The 16,907-nt window shown below is 41.5% G+C and overlaps 1 protein-coding gene across 1 annotated transcript in view; it reads left to right on the top strand.

The window, feature by feature from the left end:
- GLI3 (GLI family zinc finger 3) overlaps positions 1-11,746 on the top strand; it is a 290,930-nt gene extending 279,184 nt beyond the window's left edge. Inside the window, exons 13-15 of the mRNA XM_054564330.1 lie at positions 3,818-4,108; positions 8,322-8,646; positions 9,380-11,746. Coding sequence (XP_054420305.1) covers positions 3,818-4,108; positions 8,322-8,646; positions 9,380-11,703 — 2,940 coding nt within the window. The 3' untranslated portion in view covers positions 11,704-11,746. The remainder of the gene's footprint in view (positions 1-3,817; positions 4,109-8,321; positions 8,647-9,379) is intronic.
- The last annotated feature ends 5,161 nt before the right edge of the window (positions 11,747-16,907 follow it).

Below are 16,907 nucleotides of genomic sequence, written 5' to 3'. Positions count from 1 at the left end.
TATTTGATAGTGGTGATGTTTACCCAAGAACATGAATTTACTAAATGCTTCTGAATTATGCAACTTTTAAAAGGAGTATTTTTATATGTGAATTATTTCTCTACTTAAAATGTTTTAGGGGATTTGAGTAACTTAGCATTTAATTAATATATTCAACTACATTTAATATATTTAAGTATAATTTTCACTAGAAATGTAGAGGGTATTCATTCCTATAGATTTTAGGCCAAAGTTATCTCCTTTTATGGTGGAGAAATTTAGGTAGTGGATATATTAGGATTAGCAATGAACACATATAAACATACTACTGAGCTTTTTTATCTTTTCATGGACTTAAAAATGTGCACATATATGTTTGTTGTAATTAAGTGTGTTATAATTGAGCTTATATTCTGTGAAGTAAAAAGTGCTGTACTGTATGAGAATTTAATATCTGTTGTAAGATTTAAAGGTATCTTGGTTAATATTATTTGTACCAAGGTTGAGCAATTTTTAAAATAATTTTTATAAAATTTTCCATTTAGAGTTGACATACATTATTATATTAGTTTCATGTATACAACATAGTGATTAAACATTACAATAAGTCTAGTACCTATCTGACACCAAAGTTGAGCAATTTACCTAAAATAACTAAAACTGACCATCAACATGTAAATAAAATTTTATTTACAAACATGTAAATTATTTTTCTCTGTTCTTTATACAAGGCTTGTCCTTGCATGTGAATGATGAACAATTTCAGATACACTAAAATTAAGTTTGTCCAGGAAACCCAGTTTTGTATAATCTCACAATTCTACATAAGTCTAGATGTCTTCTCTTATTTATTTGCTTTCTTATTTGTACCTTTATTGATTTACTGAACAGATACTGCCAAGCACTTTCCTATTGCAGATGCAGCAGGGAATACAGTGGCCTAGAACAGGAAAGCAGTGATTCCCATTCGAGGAATCTAGTTCAACACTCCTCTCCAGACCTCGTAGCTAATATTCCTTCCAAAGCCACGCTAAGCTAGTTCCCTTTAGCTCAATTTGGTTGTCCCCCTCTCCAGAAAGTTCCAATAGCTCTCTCTTTCCTGTAGGAAATGTTTAGACCCCTTAGGCTTATACCTGCTCTCAATCCAACCCATGCCTGCTCGTGCAATCTTGACCGTTTATCATAGTGACCGTGAATGGAACTTTCCAGACAACCTGTGCTTAAACAGTTATGCCCACATGCATGAAGTTGTACTGCTGCTGACCTTTACTAAGGATACTCCTTTTTTGGCATCGCCTGGCCCTCATTCTTATCCCTCAGAATCTTGTTCTTCTTTCAATATCCAACCTCAATGCCTCCTGCTAATGAAAGCACTGTTTATTTAGAATTTACTTTGTGCAACACATTATGGTAAGCACTTTGTATACATGATCTTATTTAACCTTTACCATGACCCAGTGAACTGGGCATTTTATCCAAATATAGAAATTTAATGCCTCTCATGATCATTCTGTAGCATTCCTACTTTGTATTGTAGACAATTACATGCTGTCTTATTTTTCTTGCCATATTTTATAATCCTTGAGATCAAATCCTATTGTATATAACTCTGTTTTCAGAGAGTCCTGCATATAGCTGGGATTATTAAATGTGTAATGAAAAGTTTTGGGGTGGTAAATTTTACAAAGTCAAGTACAAAAAATATCAGTTGCTTTTACAAAGTATCTTTGAGTACAGTGAGTCAAAAAGGTTGGCCAACCATGGAACATCCAGGACAGGAAATATGCATACGTCAACTCAGAAAAACTGACAGCATTTACCTTCACCTAGTTATATTTCATTTCAGTCATTGATGACAACAAAATTTGGGGGCTAAGCTACATAATTGTGTTAATGTGTTTAGTTGCAAAGCATAAGTTTCCTGAACCTATATGGATTTTTGCAGGTAGTTAATGTATATGTTCACACACAAGGACACCTTGGCACACACTTATGTGCTGTGCTGTTCCTGGAAATGCAGGACCTGACGGATATTTGTAGACTTATTCCACTTGTAGCTGTGTCTTCATTTCCAAGAGAACCCGTAGTATCCACATACATATATTTATGGGAAGAGTAGCTCTTTAAACAGGATACTGGCCTGGCTTTGTGCTCTCTGAACCTTCCCTCAATCCCCATACATCTGGACCATGCATCCTAGTCTGTCTGCTGATGGTACAGCCTGTCATAGCAGTGCAGTGAGTTAGCACAGGGCCAGTGTCAGAATACTATAAGGTAATAGCACTAATTGTCAGAGCCATTCTTCTCTCTCTAATGCATAGAATTTGATGTGATTATTTTACTCAATATATATATAGAGAGAGAGAGGGAGAAAGAGAGAGAGAGAGAGAGAGAGCGCGCGCACTGCAAATCACAGGAGCTCCTGAATAGAAGTAATTCATAGTTAATGGGAATCATTTCTACCCAAAAGAATCTCAAATTTGGAGATAAAGTCTCTCAGGATAATTTTCAGAATCTTTGCTTCACTATATTAGGACCTTTCATCGTTTTAGGTAGCACTCAGTCTATTCTTGGGCTTTTAGCAAAACAGCATCTTTTAGACACATACACTCCATAAGATAGGGCACCTTTTTTAATATAATGGATGCATTATATTAATCATGCTTTTTATGACTATTGCTTACCTAATAGCTCTTTTTCTGGTATGAATATATAGTCATACTTATTTATATATTCATATTTTTATATATTCATATTTATATAAGCCTCCATGAATATATTATATTTCAAGCCAAGTAAATAAAAATCATAATTCTGATGTTGGTTATTAATACAATGCCAGCAGTTCTATAATTTGAGTAAATATTCAGTTATAGGCATCTATATAATTTTATATGACTGTATCTATAAGCCTGATCACTAGCCCACGTAGAAAATGAAATTAACATGAAATAATTTATAGGCCTTTGTACTCAGGAGCAGAGCCTAGACCATGAGTCATCTCCAGAACACCATCCAATTAGCCCTTTTCAGTTTATGAGTGCGCTTTCGTGGACGGTCTAACAGGGTTTTATGAGTTTGAAAGGTTATGGGTATTCTGAGCTCTGACCATCTCCACAGAATTATAATACTACCCAAAGGAACATATTCTAGTGATACCTAACATGGAAGAGTCTACAGGAAATTTTTTTATGCCTGTGTATAAAAAGCACATTTTCAGAGGGGGTAGAATGATGTTAGATCTGAGAACTAGAACATCCATATAGCAAGGACTCATGGACAAAACTAAAGGGCAAGAGTTGAGGGAGGGAGGGAGGGGGCAAGGGATAGTGGTGGGGGTTAGGCAGAGACAAATGTATTTGAAAAAATAAATTAATTAATTAAAAAAAAAAGAAATTTTTTTTACACACACTCACCTAAAAGGTATGTAATATAAACATTCTTCTGATTAAATGATGGATACCTTTTATTCCTTTTTCTGTCATCATCATCATTACCATCAATGTCGTCATCAAATATCTACTCAGCACCTACTGTGACACCACAATACTTCTTCCTACTCAAAGGATAAATGCTTCCAAGATTATAAATGCTATTTTTATGTCTTTAGCACTCTGTAAAACAGTAACATCTTAAAGCTAAATTCCTAGCTTAAAGCTAAGACCCTGGACAATATTCAAATGGCCTTTATATCATTTAGATGTATTTGGACACCTTAAAGCTTTGTGAAAGTGCTTTTAAAGAATTAAAAATATTATGAGCAACCACAGAAGACTGTTGGGCTGGGTATGATTACTCTCCTAACAATCTGTTATTTCATTCTCATGGCATTTGGTAGAAACCATATGTGTGCAAAATCCCAGGCTGCACTAAGCGCTACACAGACCCAAGCTCCCTCCGGAAACACGTGAAGACAGTGCATGGTCCAGAGGCTCATGTCACCAAGAAGCAGCGTGGGGACGTACATCCTCGGCCCCCACCACCACGAGATTCCGGCAGCCATTCACAGTCCAGGTCACCTGGCCGGCAGACTCAGGGAGCCCTTGGTGAGCAGAAGGACCTCAGCAACACTACCTCAAAGCGGGAGGAATGCCTCCAGGTGAAAACAGTCAAAGCGGAGAAGCCCATGGTATGTCATTCACTTTCCTTCTGATTCTCCCAAAGGCATCCTAGGTCATTTCAAAGAGCTGGAGAGAGTATTGAGAGGGAATAGACTGTCCCCATCCTCACTGCATTGAGCTATTTGATGTAAGGAGGTCAGGAGGTCAGTGTCCTGGATTGCTTACTCAGAGTTGCTCTGCATAGAATAACTCAGCTTCAAAGAGTTTCAGAGTTTTCTGAATGGTCCCGAAATTGATCTGCAGCTATACCACCTTGTGGCAGGTAAAAGGCACAATTGTCTACATTTCCAGCGTAATGTAGAAAATCATTCTTTGGGTTTTTCTGCAAACAGGTTTTCTGTCTTCTTTGCCCTGGTGATGCCAAGATAAATAAGCCATAGTCCCTATTCTTTAGGGTTTTATAGTCCATTGGGATATGTGGACTCAAAAAAAATGCAATTGGGGCTTTAACACACATCTGTGTAAGAGCATTTAAGAGGGGAGCTAACCATCCGGGCAACCCAAGGACAGATAGGGAAGGCAGAGGCAGGGACGGCTGCCGAGTTCAGCACTCAGGAGAGAAAGAAGCAAGTATGTGCTGGCATAGCCAAGCACTAGCTGTGGGACCCCAGGGCAGTGTGCTGTATAGTAAAAAGGGGTGAGGATACAAGGGATTATGTTTTGCTCTCGACTTTAGAAAAGACAACTCTCCAGTGCCAGTCTGGAGATTGGCTTGGTATATTGGAGAGAATGTTCACAATGGTGCCTGAGTCAAGGAGATAGAGAGCGAGGGAGGGATTGAAAGGTCATCAACAAAAATCTTTATGGTTTAGTGACAAATAGGATGTATGTATTATGCTACTGTTACCACTTCTTTCAAACTTCATTTTGCTTTATATAGTACGTGCCATCATGAAATATCTACGATTTTTCAATAGACAACAAGAAAAATGAAAGAGTAGTCTATCAGAAGACAGTACATTTGTATTTCTCTATATGTTTAATGAAGTCATCTCTGCGAATGTGTTGGGTTCTAGTTCGTCATTCTCTAGAGGTGGAGGGAAAGTACCAGGTGGAAGTCACATGCTTAGACTTCCAGATGCATGGAAATGGTCAGGCAGGCAAATTTATACTCAGTTTAAGGAAGTATTCCCTTAAAATTAGAAAAGCCAAGCAATTGGATAGATACCTATGAATTCCTGAATGATGTCACTGTATAGAGTACATATGGGCAGGAAATAACTCACATACATTTCCAGAATTAGTGGAGTAGAATTTAATGACTTACTGAATTTTAATGATTTACTGAGTTTGTCTTTGAACTCTTGAAAGTCTTAATGACGTTAAATCTAACCACAAATAATGCAAATGATGCAGATTTATCATTATTTTCCAATGGGTAGCTATACCGTGCTTTTAAAAAGCACCTTAGTAAAAAGTTTACATATGTATTGTGACTGATCACTATACATGTGTCAGGTCATAAACTGTGCTTTATATACTTTTTCTTGGGAGCACATATCAACTTGCTAAAATAAAGTCCACCTGTGTAATAATAGTGCAGAACATTCAGCAGTTTATCCTCAAGTGTTTAATGAAACAAATAAAGGAAATTTGTGGTTTCCTCTATTATGTCCTGAAAAGACAGTGATTTATGATGTTAGGACTTCCTAAGAACCCAGAATCTTTTGTATCTTTAATATATATACCTAGATTTAAAAAAGAAAAACAAACAAAAAAAAACTTGTCATCTCTTCTCCAAATACCCATTAGTTAAAAAGAAAATAGACATGAAAATTTATAGTGATTTGGCTTAGTGACATCTGAGATGTCATAAGATGTAAAATATTTTTTGAAGTAACTAAATCAGAGAAACATGGGGCCAGAAGACATCACAGAGGCTGAGGCTCCGCCCATGTTTTATACTTGAGGAAACTGAAGCTCAGTGATGTTAATGTGAATTAGTCAGATTTCCACAGGGAAGATTATTATGCATATATGTGTACACACACTTATGGATATAGGTAGGTATCTTCAAAGACATTTACTAATGCATATGAGATTTACATTTCTAATATTCTTTCTGTAAATTCCTGTCTTTGATTTGATCATCATGCTAAAAATTAAATTTTTCTTCTTTTTTCTTATTAATTCAACATCCCTTCTGTGTAATGCTCCTAAATGTCTTGTTCTCACTTCCTAAGGACAGTGGGTAATAAGGTGAGGGAATTTTGGCTTCTTTTTTGTTCTGGTTTTATTTTAACATTTAATTTTTATTCACTTCATTTTCTTCAGTTTTTGTGCTTTGTGATTCCATTGGTAGTGAACATTAGATATGTTTCAAACATAGAAGCACTGTATTTTGAACATCTAGCATGTGGAAATGTGGAATTAGATGGTGAAATTCATTGTTCTATTTGTCTAGGTTTTCATAATAAATCACACTGGGGCCGACCAAGCAGATGTCGCCATAGACTATCTAACTACCATATTAACTAGTATAAATCCAGACCAGACATGCACCACCTTCTTTGAGGAAAATCTGGATACATTTTTTTTTGTTAGCAGTGCGATCTATATTTAAATATCTGAGTTCCATTAAGCAGTTTTCTAATTATAAATGCATTTGTTCCTTCTTCCTTGCCCTGTGGAAGCATGTCTGCATGTGCTTGTATACATGCACAGTTTCACATGCACCCACACTCTGATTTGACCACCCAGAGTAAAGGACATCAAAAGTCCCAGCTGTTCCAAGAACCTTGGAGCAGGTGTCTGGCACACCAAGACTGCTGAAGCAAAAACTTAAGCAAAGCTTCATGAACTCATGGTCAAATTTGTGTTTCTCACTTTGCTCTGCTTGGTTGCCCAGGACAGACTTAGTGTATCATATGGCACTCACTTGATAAGTGTTCATTTCCTTGGGTTTCTGTACTGTGGTGGCAGAAAAAGTGTAAACTGTCTCAAATCCCCTCCTGACAGCACTGTGCATCCCACTTAAGATGACAGCAATATGTAGTGGAGTGTGTATGGCTGTCCCTCCCCAGAGAATCTGCCCTCTTGGCTGTGGTCATGTGCAGTGGTCAGTGCACCCCTGGAGGAGGTGCTTCAGAGGAATCAAGCAGCACTGGGCCAGCATCTCAGCTGGTGGTACCATTGACTTTGTGACTTTGGGCAGTCACTCAACTTCTCTGCACATTACCAACCAGGGCACTAGTAGAATTTTAGATGGAACAGTTCTGGGTTGTGCTGCTGCTCATTGCAGGCCATTTTATATGGAGCTCCCCAGACATGAAGACAAGGAGCTTTCTACTCCCCATTTGCAGGAGCCCTTGGAGGGGCCTTTCACTGATTGAGCACTGGTGGACTAGATTAAGTGCCCATCTAGTTGCACAATTGTCTTACACAGTCCACTTGGGGTTAGAGCAATATTGCCTGATTGTCCTGGCAAAATTCTGGGGCACACCAGATTTGAGGTGGCTGCAACTTGATGCCTTTCTTTCCTCTCTGGGTACAGCAGAATCTAAGTAATTGAAGTTTCACTTCTTACAACTGGCTTTACCCACACCTTACCTGGGTTCTGTAAAGTAGGAAAGTGTAGAAGAAGGTGAAATATTATACAGAGCTTGGGAAACCAGCCCTGAGCAGCTTGGAGTGGCTCTTGTTGAGGAGGAGATAGTATGTGCTTCTGGAACATGTCTTCCATGTATATATTAGCTCAGCAGAAATAACCCGAGGACTGAAGCCACCTAGGATGATAATCGCTAATGCTCTCTGAGCCAATCAGTTGCTATGACCCAGGCTTTCTGTTTACACTTTGTGCTATCAAGCCTTCACACTTACTTTGCACAACAATCTTTAAGATAAATAACTTCCTCATTTTATAGATACGGAGGTTTACAGTGGCTTAGTAATTTGCCCAAAGAACAAAGTCATGTAAGTGGTAGGATTGGAACCCAGGAGGTATGTTTGCAGAGTTGGCATTTTGGACAGGGTTCCATGGTTGTTATCATGCCAGTCACACCACTTATAGCACTCCCTGCCATCCACTGCTCCCCACTGAACACCCACCTGGTAGTCTATCAGTCATTGTGGTGTAGGGAGGCCACCTCCATTTGCCAGAACATAGCTCTCATTCAACCCAGTGAGTGTCCTGCAAGTCTTGATCTGCATCATCTTTCATTATTGGCTCCCTTTCTTTTTCCCTTTCGGTAACATTTCTTTTCTTTTTTCTTACCCCAACAGACATCTCAGCCAAGCCCTGGTGGTCAGTCTTCATGCAGCAGCCAACAGTCCCCCATCAGCAACTATTCCAACAGTGGGCTCGAGCTTCCTCTGAGCGATGGAGGTGTTGGAGACCTCGGTGCCATTGATGAAACCCCAATCATGGACTCAACCATTTCCACTGCAACCACAGCCGTTGCTCTGCAAGCCAGGAGAAACCCAGCAGGGACCAAATGGATGGAGCATGTAAAAGTAGAAAGGCTCAAACAAGTAAATGGAATGCTTCCACGACTGACCCCCATCCTACCCACCAAAGCCCCTGCGGTCTCTCCTCTCATAGGAAGTGGTGAGTTCTGTTTCAGACCCTGTGTCTTCTCAGAGTTTTCTGTTATTTTATTTATTTATTTTAAAGTAAAACTGTGCATGACATATTCTGATGGTGAAATCATAACTACTAGACCAGGCGGGGAAATTCCAGCAGTGGGGGCACCTGCAGTCAGCACCTGTCTCTTGTTTTACATCTAAAATTAGGAGATTAGCAGCCACTTTACTGATGTTTGTCCAGTTTAGGTAAAGGCAAGTAGCCTTTTACACTGTCAGCCCAAGTGAGTTTTTGCTTCTGAGATAACCTTGAATGCCTGGAGCACAACCCAAGGGTGGGCCTCCCCAACCCACCACTCAGGTGTGTTAGTTTCATAGGCATAGGATGTCACAAGAAACCCTGAGTGTGGACATGAAACCCTGGAAAACCTTAGACCTATAAACGTGCCTCTAACTTCAGCACTATGTATACACCTTGAGCTTTTCATTCTGCTTATGAGGAGCTTAATTGATCCAGGCAATCTTTACTCTTATTTAACCAAGGGTCCCAGAACTTTGTCTGTGAGCTTGTAAATAATGTTTTATTGGCCTCTAGCCACACCCACTCCTTCTGGTGCTGCACAGCAGATGTGGGTAGCTGTGACAGAGACTGGGTTGAGTGAGGAACTGAAAATTACTACCTGGCCCTTTAACCCTTTGCTGAGACCTGCCTTATGTCATCCTGAAATGAATTCATCCCTCCCACACTTTCTCTGCAGGCACCCAACCTAGTAACAGCTGCAGTTTGAGCGGGCCCATGACTCTCCTCCCAAACAGAAGCGATGTTTCTGGGGTGGATGTCACCATGCTGAACATGCTCAACAGGAGAGATAGCAGTGCCAGCACCATCAGCTCAGCATACCTGAGCAGTCGCCGTTCCTCGGGCATCTCCCCCTGCTTCTCCAGCCGGAGGTCCAGTGAGGCATCCCAGGCTGAGGGCCGGCCCCAGAACGTGAGTGTGGCTGACTCCTATGACCCCATCTCCACTGATGCCTCACGCAGGTCTAGCGAGGCCAGCCAGTGTGACGGCCTGCCCAGCCTGCTCAGCCTCACACCGGCCCAGCAGTACCGCCTAAAAGCCAAGTACGCCGCGGCCACAGGTGGGCCACCTCCCACACCTCTGCCCAACATGGAAAGGATGAGTTTAAAGACCAGGATGGCCCTGCTAGGAGACAGCAGGGAGTCTGTGGGGGCCCTGCCCCCTGTCAACCCACCCAGGAGATGTAGTGACAGCGGAGCCCACAGTTACAGCCGGCGTCCTCTGCTGCCCCAGGATGCACTGGGCCACGGTGTGAGAAGAGCCAGTGACCCAGTGAGGACAGTCTCAGAGAGCCTCTCACTGCCCAGGATGCAGCGTTTCAACAGCCTAAATAGCTTCAACCCTCCAGTTTTGCCTCCATCCCTGGAAAAGCGTAACTTAGTTCTTCAGAATTACACACGGCCTGAGGGTGGCCAGTCACGCCACTTCCACTCGCCTCCTTGTCCTCCAAGCATTGCTGAGAACGTCACCCTGGAGTCCCTGACCATGGAGACTGATGTGAACCTGAACGATGAGGATTTCTTGCCCGATGATGTGGTGCAGTATTTAAATTCCCAGAACCAAGCTGGGTATGAACAGCACTTCCAGAGCACCCTCTCTGATGACAGCAAAGTGCCCCACAGACCAAACTTGGGGAGTGGGCATGGTGACTTTGACCAACCTGGATTGCCAGATAGCCATGCCAACCAGCAATACCATGAGCTGGAGCAGCCCTGCCCTGAAGCCAGCAAAGCTGACCTGCCCATTCAGTGGAATGAGGTCAGCTCTGGAAGTGCTGACCTGTCCTCCTCTAGGCTGAAATGTGGCCAGCGATCCACAGCGCAGCCAGCTCGAGCATTTGGGTTATACAACAACATGGGTTCCCAGCCACAGAATCCCTTGGGGAAAGGGACTGGCCCACCAGGGGTCTATCAGACCGTTGGGGAGCAATGCAGCACCTATGGTGGGCCAGAGCACTTGGTGGGCCACAGCGGTGGGACTGGCACCAACAGAAATGCCTTCCATGAACAGCCCTATAAGGTCCAGCAGTATGGGAACTGCCCCAACAGGCAGCCCAGGGCCCCAGGCTCACTCGACAGTGCCTGTGGTACTGGGATTCAAGTGGCAAAGCTGAGAAGCATCACCATGCAAGGGAGTGGGAGCCAGCCAGATTTTGGCCCATCAGTGGTGCCCGATGAATCAGTTGGCAGCACAGTGAATGGCATGCCAATCCGATACCCAGTGGGACAGGGGAACTTGGCTCATCATCTACTCAGCGACAGCATGTACCACCAGGGGGCAGGCCGCCCAGGGCAGCAGATGCCAGGGCAGGTTAGCGCTACCTCACATATCAATGTATATCAAGGGCCAGAGAGCAGCCTGCCAGGGCCTCCCAACATTGGGGGCCAGACATCAAGCTTGGCAGCTGTCAGGAGCTACCAGGTATATGCTGACTATGGAGGCAGCAGGCGCCATGCTATGCCGAGGGGCAGCCTCACTCTACAGCACAGTGACACAAGTCAGACCTGCAGGGTCAACGGCATCAAGACAGAGATGCAAGGGCAGCCCCATCAACTCTGTTCTAATATGCAGAGTTACTCTGGTCAGTTCTATGACCAAACCATTGGCTTCAGTCAGCAAGACATGAAAACTGGTTCATTCTCTATTTCAGAAGCCAACTGCCTGCTACAAGGGGCCAACACCGAAAACTCTGAATTACTTTCCCCGAGTGCTAACCAGGTGACAAGCACAGTTGACAGTCTTGACAGCCATGACCTCGAAGGTGTGCAGATTGATTTTGATGCCATCATAGATGACGGGGATCACGCCAGCCTGATGTCAGGGGCCTTGAGCCCAAATATCCTTCAGAACCTTTCTCATAGCTCCTCCCGCCTCACGACGCCACGAACATCCCTCCCACTGCCAGCACTCTCTGTGAGCACCACCAACATGGCCATCGGGGACATGAGTTCTTTGTTGACCTCCCTTGCAGAAGAAAGTAAATTCCTTGCAGTTATGCAATAGGCACTAGGGAAAAAGGACTGCCAACAAACATGAACATTTAGGAGTTCAGAAGATTAAATTGAGTTAGTTTTTGCTGGTTTGTCTTTTTTAGTTCTGTATGTATTTTAGCAATCTCATCTCACCTAACTGGGATGTGTTTCAAGTATATTCCTTTTATGGAAAAGGACTCTGAAAAACCCTAAAGTGTTCTAGGGAGAAACTTTCTTCCATTTCAGTTTGAATCAGTATTGTTACACTCTAACTGCCCTCTTTTTTTAAAAGCTGTAAGTCTGTCCACCTTAATAGTAAACCATTTGTAAATGTGTGATGTGCATGTTCTTCTTTCTTTATGAAAAGAGGTCAGACAAAAGGATTTGACATGTTTCTCTGTTACTAATGCAAAGGATATAGGAGTTGGTATGCCTTTAACCAAGGGAGTAAACATCCACCTTTTAAAAATTTCCTTTACATATGCTCAATGTTTGCTATGTTTTTGTTGTTTTTTTAATTCCTACATTGGGCACAAGAATGGTTAGTAAGTATAAGAATCATTTGTGGGTGAACTGTAGCATAGATCCTAGATTTTTTACATGCTTCCACCCCTAACTCAGTTCAGGGCATACTTTTGACAGTTGCCACAAGTGGAAATTTGGGGCTCTTGAAATTAAATAGTTTGCTCACAGTTTGGTTTAAAAGTCTTCCTATCCATAGTGTACTTTGGGTGGGGGTGAGTACATCTTTGTGGTCAGTTCTCAGTTATCTACTTTGCCTCCTCTCCCTCTTTCTTCATGAGAGTTAAGTGCTGTTCAGCATTCCAGGGAGAAAGTGGAAGCCAGATGGTGACACTCAGACACCCGTTGCTTCTTTCATCTGACCTGGTAAGAAGGTGGATTACAGATTAAAGCTGTTGGGTAGAATTAGTTTGGGGAATACTTGTGGGTTTGCTGTATTTGTTGATTAGTTCCATCTCTTTACCATTATTATAGATAACTGAGAATTGATTATATGTAATTCTAAGTACATAGGTATTTAAACAACTTCACAGCTGTCTGTTATTAACGTATGTTAACCCCATGATAGCGAAGCACTATTTCTATTCTAAGCACACTATTTTCAGGGATTTATAAAAATTTAGTTATAACAGAAAAAGCACACATACACAGATATTTGGAATAAATTGCTTCAACCATTTTTGGTATTTGAGAGACTATGTAGGATATTTAGAAGCTGTATGGATGCCTCTTTATACCCTATCTATTAAATTCTGCATCCATTTAAGAAGTTAAACATTCTATGCAGTTAGTCCTTAATGTGGGCTTAATCTGTCGTTTGTTTGGGATTAACACACTTCAGGATTTATAAGTGCAGCTACTTCCCATGTGCAGTGGGTACACATAAAAAACATACTATGTGTGCACAGAGTACCTGGGTTATCCACCATTTTATTTTTTTTAAATATGTAAACTATTAAAATGTTAACACCTGAGACTACTTGCTGTATTCTTCCCATTGATCTTGGAATTGGATTTATCCAAAGTGACCCATGGTTCAATTACTTCCATTTAAATTAGCATTAGAAAGACAAAATCAGATATAATAAAATATTATTAGATAATAGAATGTTAGGACCAGCCCATTTTTCTGATGTTTATGTTCTCTCCCTTGGACCAAGTATCTCAGCATGGAGGTAAACTTACCTTTGGGACTTTGTGGCTAAGACAGTTTGGTTTGCCTCCAACTGAATGGATGTTCCTGAGATTAGTTGAGGGATGCTGAGATTTCTCCTCCACATTCTGCCATCCTCCCACATGCAGCACCGTCTTTTAAATGAAAGGATCATCTGCTTTGGAACAGACCCCAGAAGCAAAAAACAGCCGAGCTACTGTTCTGAGCTCAGTAGAGTCAAGCCTCTACCACTTTTCAATGGGAAAAGCAAGGCTTTTTCTGGGTTCCTCAAACAGGTCATGATCTAGTCACAAAATCTTCCCTGTTCTTCTGGTGATCTGTTCCCTGAATCTTCTTTTTTCCAGGAACCTCAAAATCCCCAGGTCCTGGTCTTATCTTTCATGCTCTTGTGGTTTGACCTAACTCCTGTCCGTCTCTATCTGAGTTCTTCTCTCCTTACATAGTTGCTGGATTTGACCTGCGTTTCACAATTCCCCTAACTTCCCATGTCACCTTTGCCCCATGTGGAAGGATGGACAGCTATTGATAAGCACCGTAGTCATCTTGTGCCTCTGCTTCTTCCTTAAGTTTCAGATGATTCTCTGGGTTGCCCCATTTCTCTTTCTTTTCAAACTTGTTTTCCTTGCTACTGCCTTTAGATTTGCAAGAGACACTCATACTTCAACTCAATATGTGGCTCCTCTCAATCTGGAAATCTCAGGAGGATAGATCTGTTGTGACAGTCAGTGGTAGGAAGGTCTTTTGGGGCGATCTAGAAGTGTGTTGCCTGGACATGAATCTCTGTAGGCTTGTCATTTCCTGTGGCAGGACACACCTTCCGCCCCTGCCCCAAGCCTCCTCCAACCTTCTCCACCGATTCACTGGTGTCACGTCCTACTTTATAATGTAGGCTCATAAATGGTATTCCTCTTTCCCATGTTTGTTAAGCATGCTTTTATATGTCAAACCAGTTTGTTTTATTTTCTAAAGAACTAATTAGAATGCTCCTGCTCCTCATACATTGGCTCATCCTCTTGAGCCACAGTTTTGATTCTTATGATGTATGTGCCTTATTTTATGTTAATTGTGTCGATGCAAGAGACCATTTGGTGTTGCCCAATCAGAGCTCACTGCTGTGTGCTCCCCAGCCAGCTGAGAGCAGATGATTGTAGCAGAGTCTGAACTGTCTTGTAACCTGGTTTTCCATATTGTTTTTAACTGATAGGAGAATGCTCTCTTCTGACAAGTTATGGTTGTGTATCCTGCAAACAAGTAAGAGAAAATACAAGTTCATTTTTTTCACTTTTTTAGATTTTTAAAAAAATGTGTAATCCTTTTTAAAAGAAAGACATGTAAATACATTTAAGTATTGTAGGCATAGTGTCCAGATGTGGCTGGCCCTGGGCCCTCCTTGCATCTGCCTGCAGCTGGAGTGATGCCCCACATCCACCTCCAGCCCAGGGTGGAGCCATCACAGATGGACTTGACTTTTGCTTTCAGAACCACTTAGTCCTTTTGTAATAAAGTGAAAGAACAATGTTTCTTACAATGTCAATAAAAATCTCTTTGTACTGAAAATTTTAGTAGGTTGCTTATTTACTTCATAGCTGAATGGAAAGAATGCTTTCTTTGAAAAAATCCAGAGCCTTTGATTGAACCAAACTCTTCACACAACGAATCAAGTGGACTGGTACTCTGAGAGCCCAATCCCCCATCCCTCAGGTGGAGAAGGAGATGCTGACACACCTGCTGCTGAGGTTGAGGACCTGTACCTGGGCACACCACTTCTAACCATGATCATTTTTCTCAGTGTTATTGCTTTGCCAAATTCTGTGCAGAAGGATGTGAATAAGGTTTAATGACTAACAACTTGTCCCTCTTTTATATGTTATCCTCTCATTTCAAAGGGTTTAGGGTATAACACATATTAACAGAAAATCTGACATGGAATAACTTTTTATGTGGCTTTTAATAACTGACTTGAAAAAAATGTAAATGACTTGTCTTGTATTTTCAGTATTATTCTCAGATTGTTGCAAAAGACTCCAAATGGGTCCCCTTCCTCTGTCTGAATAGCAGCCAATGTCCTTTGAGCCAGCAGCCAAGCACATTAGTAGTCAGTATCTCAGCGCTACAATGATGAGTGGGGTCCTTGTGCACTCACCTCCACAGGTGCACCTTCATGTGTACCAGGAAACTACTGCTCCTGTGGATGATGAAAGTTTCTCTGTTCTTTAGCAGGGGTTCTACAGTCATAGGGATGCTCCATGCTTTTCAAATTCACAAGGGAGAATTTTTTCCCATAAACCCAAGTTTATCTGCTTTAATAACTAGGTCCCTCACATCAGGTGTCCAAATGAATTCAGAAAAAAAAATAGGAATTTATGCCTTGTCTCAGGTATAAATTTTCAGCTTACAAATATGCATGCCATGTAGCATGTCAAAATGAATAAGAGAAATGAGGCTAATAGGAAAAGGAGGCATGGGGTGCAGAACACTAACTCCTATAAGTCTGTGTGAGCAGGCATGCAGGTACAGCTCACAGCTTTGTTTGAAAGATGCCTCCTGTGAAGGAGATGTGAAGGAAGCAGAGTTAGAGGTAAAGTGGTGGAGTTATAATCCATGTGGTGTTTTATAAAGATTTATTTTAAGTAATTTAGGGAATTCAAAGGTGCCACTATATGTTGCCCAGATAAGAATATAGAAAAATGGGTGGAAAAATTAACCCACTGCCAAATTCTCATATTTATCCTTTTTTCTTCCAGGGTTTTCCCTTTATTTTCACTGATAGTGTTCCCCCTTTGGTTTTACTTCATTGTATATTTACTATTCCAAATTCAATCTAGGCTCATTCTTCCTTTAATATTAACTTTTTAAATTGCATTTTGCCAACATAGATCTAGTTTATGCCTTTTCTACCTTACTTATTCAACCTTTTCACAATTTTAGAAATAATAATAGAACCCAAATTGTTTTTAGGCTTTTTTTCTTTTGCACATCATGTGACCACATGCATTAGCCCTTATTTAGCCAACAGAGGCATGAACTCAGGTTCTACAAATTCTCTCACCTACATTGAATCTTCATATCTTCTCATGCTGCTTCCACCTTCCTCAGCACTCAGTGGTAGATTATGATGGTCCCGGTCTTTAGAGAACTTAGTTTCTCTGGGGATATCACATCGTTACATATTCGACCAATTCACAGCACTTCTGGATATCTAATATTCTATTCACATTCCTTGACAGGAACTGGGGACAGGAAAGGTGACTAAAGCCTAGTGTATCCATAAGTTTCAAGCCCAATAAGAGAGACAGACATAACCACAGAATACAGTGGCATGCCATGTGGAAGATGTCCAAGGGGAAGTTCAGTATGGGGCATTAACCATCCAAAGTGCATATGACAGGACTAGTCAACCTCAGTATTTTGGGCCAGATAATTCTTTGTTGTGGGGGACTCCTATGCACTGTAGAATGTTTAGCGGCATCTCTGGCCAATACTAGGATGCCAGTAATATTCCCCCCCCAACTCAAGTTGTAGTCAACAAAAATGTCTCC

This window comes from Pteronotus mesoamericanus, unplaced genomic scaffold (genome assembly GCF_021234165.1).
Source record: "Pteronotus mesoamericanus isolate MK-2021 breed Mesoamerican mustached bat unplaced genomic scaffold, CSHL_Meso_final scaffold_85, whole genome shotgun sequence".
Lineage (NCBI taxonomy): Eukaryota > Metazoa > Chordata > Mammalia > Chiroptera > Mormoopidae > Pteronotus > Pteronotus mesoamericanus.
The sequence above is the reverse complement of the archived record's forward strand: the minus strand, read 5'-3'. Positions and strand labels throughout refer to the sequence as shown.